General features: G+C 37.5%; 1 protein-coding gene across 2 annotated transcripts in view; it reads left to right on the forward strand.

Annotated features, from left to right (window-relative positions):
* The window catches only part of kctd20 (potassium channel tetramerization domain containing 20), a 5,299-nt gene extending 248 nt beyond the window's left edge, over positions 1-5,051 (forward strand). The window contains exons 2-9 of one of the 2 annotated variants that reach the window (XM_016459361.1): positions 1,352-1,411; positions 1,493-1,653; positions 1,711-1,825; positions 1,907-2,027; positions 2,106-2,159; positions 2,364-2,507; positions 2,965-3,075; positions 4,256-5,051. In XM_016459361.1, coding sequence (XP_016314847.1) covers positions 1,646-1,653; positions 1,711-1,825; positions 1,907-2,027; positions 2,106-2,159; positions 2,364-2,507; positions 2,965-3,075; positions 4,256-4,530 — 828 coding nt within the window. In that variant the 5' untranslated portion in view covers positions 1,352-1,411; positions 1,493-1,645 and the 3' untranslated portion in view covers positions 4,531-5,051. Of the gene's footprint in view, positions 1-1,351; positions 1,412-1,492; positions 1,654-1,708; positions 1,826-1,906; positions 2,028-2,105; positions 2,160-2,363; positions 2,508-2,964; positions 3,076-4,255 lie in introns of both variants that reach the window. The other variant, XM_016459362.1, reaches the window with a different exon arrangement.
* The last annotated feature ends 1,176 nt before the right edge of the window (positions 5,052-6,227 follow it).

Genomic DNA, 6,227 nt, shown 5'->3' on the forward strand with positions numbered 1-6,227 from the left:
AAGTTGGAAAAACTCTATTGTGGATTTTTTTTTTTTTGCTATTGGAGCAAATGTTATATTTGTTGTAGTTTCCATTCACCACTATACAAATTTGCCCAACTATGACGACTTCTACTTCTGAAACTAAAATTAACCATGGTTTTTCTACAAATAAAACCAAAAAAATCATGGTTACTATAGTTAAACCTTGGTAACCACAAATTAACCATGGTCTTGCTACACTAACCACAGTTTAACCACGGTATTTGTAGTAAAAGCTTCATCTGGAAAGCATCTGCTGTGTACAAACATCTGATAGATGTCCATATACGATGTCAGTTAAATCATAAACATCTTCTAAACATCTATTTGACGTCTGATGGGAGACGTCCTATAGACATATTGCATATGAACAAACGCTCTAAAAAATACATCTTGCAGACGTCAAATAGACGTTTCCGTGATGTGCATGTGCTATCAGGGACTTTATATTATTTATAGTTTATCACTGGTTATCTGCATGTTTATTAGCAATGAATTAAACAAGTCTGTTTATTCCCTTGCACCACACTAAAAAAAAAAGTTAAGTGGTAAAGTATATTGTGATTACTATGCACCAAAGTAATTTAATAAAACACTTTAGAATTCAAGAATATGGTATTCGGTGCTATTAAATATAGCAAAGTACTATGGTATTAAATAAGATGCTATTATTGTACTATGGTGTCAAGCTGGTTGGCAGTTTGATTAAGTTTAATTAAAAACAAACAGATATTTAACAGCGTATTTTAATCTTCAAGAAATGGCTAAAAACACATCTATACTTGACCCTCTACTAGCACTCTCTATTCTATCTACTCATTTTCTTTTTATTTATTTTAAAAAACTTGATCTTTTAACACTTGCACCCTTTACAATACTTCATTTCTTTTTATTTAAAAAACAGAGCCTCTAACTCTAGCATTCTCTATTCTTTTTCTAATCCTAAATGACTAAATGTAAATGTAAAGTTCATGCAAACAAAAAGTGCTGCTAATTTTATGTTGCGTGTTGGTTTTTCGACGTAAAACTCATGATTTCATTTGTGTGCATGAGTACTTGAACATTTCCAACACATTTTACCAATACCGTGATAGTATTGATGACCATGATAATTTATTACCATTTACTTGTCTTTAAATAACATCATTTATTCATTAGCCTATTATTTAAATGGGTCACATTTGCTGTGCATAAACATGTTTGTAGCCGGTTTGGAAAGGGTTACCAGGTGTCTTTGGGGTTAAGCTGGACCCATGAGTCAGTCAGACAGAGCTTAAGGAGTTTAAAATATTATGTTGTTCACCATATGGACTGTCTTACCGGTCTGCAGGCGTCCAGAAGATCATGACGGAGGAGCACGCGACAGGTGGTGCATGCCTGTCCCAATCAGGTACACCCAAAAACACCACTTCCAGAACTGAAAAACTGATTTCTACAATCTCAAAAAGCGATTTAACGTCTCAATTTACAGCCCGCAGGGTGACTGCTGGAGGAGAGGGCGGGGCTGATGTCACAAGGGAGGCGTGGCCTGCACAACCACGCCCTTTATCACATGACCGGGTCACACTAGTAGTGGACGGGACTCATTTTGTGGTGGATCCTGCGGTATTCACAGCTTACCCGGATGCTACATTTTCAGCAAATTGTAATTTTTGGCCGAATTATTCTTTAAACCGTACCTAACGAGGTGTGTTTCCTCAGAATGTTCGGTCGAGCGCGTCAGCACAGTTTCACGCGACCAAACGCTAAAGGTGAATATGAAATCGCAGAAGGCATCGGCGCCAACATCTTCAGAGTAATCCTGGTACGTATGATCGCAAATTCCCTCCAGTTCACTGCCGGTTTGATTCTACGCAAACTTAACGCAAAGTCATCTCTCGTCCAGGATTATTACCGTGTCGGCGTGCTGCACTGTCCGGAGGGCTTGTCTTTGGCGGAACTGCGCGAAGCGTGCGATTATCTGTGTATAAACTTCGACTACAGCACTGTCAGATGCCGAGACCTCAGTGAGTCAAAAACACACGTACATGCGCCAAAAATAACTCAACGCACACTCAAACTCATTACCGTTTCCATCCAATCAGGTGCTCTCCTGCACGAGCTGTCCAATGACGGCGCTCGGGGGCAGTTCGAGGCGTTCCTGGAGTGGATCCTGCGGTATTCACAGCTTACCCGGATACAGTGCTTGGGAGGTACTGAACACAATAGTTCAGACAAAAAAGAACATTCGCCCACAGGCCGTCCAAGATCAGGATGAGTTTGTTTCTTCATCAGATTTGGAGAAATGTCTCAGCAATGGATGCTCTGCAGTGAATGGGTGCCGTCAGAATGAGAGTCTGATATCCTGGAGGAGCTGTTGGTGCCGGCAATGGTTGCGAGCGCTCAGGAAGGAGAACGAGAGTGCCACATCGTGGTGCTCACGGACGACGATAACGTAGACTGGGATCACGACAACCCTCCGCCGATGGGAGAGGAAAACTCGCAAAGTGAGCGCACTTTTATTAGCGCAAAGAACTGCGAATGCAAACTTGAAAAATCTAGATGCAAGCCGAGTCTGAAATTGTCTAGTAGGTACTATATGTGACCCTGCAGCACAAAAGCAATCTTAAGTATTGGTTTTAAAGGCATTAAAAATAAGTATGTTTTATCAAGTCAAGTCAAGTCAAGTCAAGTCTGCTTTATTGTCATTGAAGTAAACAACAGTGCAGATATAATTTATATAGTATGAATGTGTGTAATTTAGATTTGCTACATACAGTATTGTGTTACTGTCACATGACTATCCTTTTACTTTTCTCCTACCGTTTTTCGAATATTACAAATTCAGACGTACTACTCTTTTGCCGTACTACTATATAGTGTAGTAGTAGACATATTCGGACATAGCGATGGCGTCAAAACATCTAAATATCAACAATAAAATATGCTTTCTTGATTCTCAAGTCCTCTACAGCACCAAACTCTACCGTTTCTTCAAGTTCATCGAGAACAGAGACGTCGCGAAAGCTCTGCTGAAGGAGCGAGGCCTGAAAAACATTCGCATCGGGATCGAGGGTAAACGCACACAGATTCGAACATTGATACAATACATTCAAACGCACCACAAAACCTTATAGAGTGCATGGTTTTTTTTAGTATACAATAGCAATATATTTCTGTCATAATTTCTTCAAGTTAAACCGATCTTTTATTTTGACAGTTAGTTGTTTAGATCTTTGTTTCAGTGTGTATTTGATGGTAGTTTTTCTCAAATTAAATAGTGAAAAGCTTGTGAAGTGCCGTCCAATTTTTCAACGCCATCGGCTTTCGACTGAAGTCTTCGTTAAAGCATTATAAGCCTTGAACCAATCCAACCAGCTATCAGGCAAATCACAACAGTACAAACTTTTATTTGAAGCAAAAAAGTACTTGGAAATTGGACAAAAGGCAAAGACACTTGTTAACCTGAAAGAACTACAATCCCTTGAAGCAATGCGAATTGCAAATTTAAAACTATTAATTTAAAGTTGATTATATCTAGAGAAACAATATATTTTATTGTAACATATCCATACATTCATGCACATATTTAAGTATTTTGAGAACTTTACATCATTACATTAGATTTGTGGTGCATCATGTGAGTGGGCGGAGCTAAGGAGCTCTTTTGACGCAATTTGCTGGCCGCAGCTTTCTAATTGGTGGAATTTTCTGCACAGCATCATGGGTAATGTAGTTTTTCACCACCAATTCCGCTGTTAAACACGATTATCTTAAAAATTAAGTTGAAGTCATGCAGGCTGAAAGCTTCCGCAAAAGACAAAGGCACACGACTTTAAACTTAATGACTTTAACGAGGGAAAGAACTACAATCCCGTGAAGCGCTGCGAACAACACAACTGAATTAAAACAATGATAAATGTAATCATGTAAAGTTGTTGATTATAACTAGAGAAACAATATATTTTAAGTTTATTGCAAAATATGCATAAATATATACATATATTTAAGTATTTCGAGAGCTTTCTAATTGGTGGAATTTTCTGCACAGCATCATGGGTAATGTAGTTTTCCACCACCAAATCTGCCGTTAAACATGATTATTTTAAAAACAAGCTGTGAAAAATGTGAAATGACGGCTTTAACAAAAGCATTAAAGCACTGATTAACCTCAACAAACAAGTCTGTAAAGGTTCATCATTAGAACGGACAAATTGAATGAGGTTTTACTTCCTGACACCTTTGTGCGTCTCAGGATACCCCACCTGTAAGGAGAAGGTGAAGCGACGTCCAGGTGGCAAGTCCGAGGTCATCTACAGCTACGTCCAGCGTCCCTTCATCCAGCTGTCCTGGGAGAAAGAGGAAGGGAAGAGCAGACACGTGGACTTCCAGTGCGTCCGCAGCAGGAGCGTCCCGAACCTCATCACAGCCGTGGGGGAGGGGCCTATGCGGGCCGGGGCCACGCCCACTCCGCAGGTCGACGAGTTAGATCGGCTGAATGGCCCCGCCCCTCCCAGTCTCGACCAATGACTAATGGATTCAACTGTTGGAACTAGAAACACTGACTGGACAATAATACACCTCATTCATATTCATGATGTCACGCTCATTAATATTCAGCACCTCATTTCATATTCATATAGATAGACATTTCATATTGATTCGTTCGAATTTTGACTCATTTCATCCACGTCACTGGTTCAGTGAACTTAAAAGTACTTGAGATCTTTTCACCGCTGTGTCCTTGAGCAAGTTCTTGCCATTACTGCACTGCATTTGGCTTTGGATAAAACAATATTTGCTTAACCAATAACCAATGAATAAAAAAAAAAACAGTCACCTTTTCAGGGTTTTGGATTATTGAAGATCACATGCATTATTTTAGAATTCATTTTAGCGAGGATTTTCCATCTGTCGGCGCCATCTAGTGTCAAGGTGATGGATAGAAAATAGTGTAAATATCATTTATAAAACACTTAAGCGTTTTCTTTGTTTTATATAATTTGTAAGTGGTTTTCAATAAAAGTATCTGCACAAAAGTTTGGAATAATTTCGCTTTTCAAATGTTTTTCTGCTCACCAAGGCTGCATTTCTTGGATCAAAAAATACAATAAAACCATTAAAATTGTGAAATATTATTCTAATGTAAAACAGCTGTTTTCTATGTGAATATCTGTTAAACTGTAATTTATTTCTGTGATCAAAGCTGAATTTTCAGCATCATTACTCCAGTCTTCAGTGTCCTTCAGAAATCATTCTAATATGCTGATTTGCTGCTCAAAAAACATGAATAAAATCATAATTACTCCAAACATTTGATTGGTATAGTGACATAACTTTGTTAATTTACCTCCAAAAAATTTTAATAATTAAAAAAGTGATTTAAAAAGCACGTAACATTTTTATTGCATATAATTATAAACTATAAATGCACTTTTTGGACAAGAAGAAAAGATACTGAAGATACAAACACACACACAGACGTTACAAAAACAGCTCTGCAGATACAATTAAAGACAGTTAAATATAAGTATAAAAATATTAAATGATGCACTGCATGCAAGACGAGAAAAAAATTAAACAAAACAAACCAGGAGAGTCTTTTCCAAGAAGCTACTATTGAAATGAAAGGTTTGCATGCAACACATAAAACTACAGATGATGAGACCGAATCAACTGATCGTACCAAACATAAACAAAGGTTCATAAACAAATACAGCTTCAAACATACTAGCACTAACTGCATCTATGGGGAGGCACCCATAACTTGTCATAATAATCAAAAATAAACTGCTGATGGACAAACGTGAGGCTTTCTAACCCTAAGGCACAAAATACAGTGTATACACTAGCACTCAAATGTTTTTGAACAGTAAGTTTTTTAATGTCTCTTCTGCTCACCAAGCTTGCATTTATTTGATCAGAAATACAGCAAAAACAGTAATATTGTGACATATTTTTACTATTAAACCTTTTTTTTTTTGATGAATAGAAAGATCCAAAGATCAGCAGAAATAAAAAGCCTTTGTAGCATTATACACTACTCCATTCAAAAGCTTGGAGTCGGTATGATTTCTTTTTTGGGGTGGGAGAAATTACAGAAATTAATACTTTCATTTAGCAAGGATGCTTTAAATTTATCAAAAGTGATGATAAAGACGTTTTTAATGTTACACAAGATTTCCATTTCAGATAAATGCTGTTCTTCTGAACTTCCTATTCATCAA

Source organism: Sinocyclocheilus anshuiensis, unplaced genomic scaffold (genome assembly GCF_001515605.1).
Source record: "Sinocyclocheilus anshuiensis isolate Anshui unplaced genomic scaffold, SAMN03320099.WGS_v1.1 scaffold1799, whole genome shotgun sequence".
Taxonomy (NCBI): Eukaryota; Metazoa; Chordata; class Actinopteri; order Cypriniformes; family Cyprinidae; genus Sinocyclocheilus; species Sinocyclocheilus anshuiensis.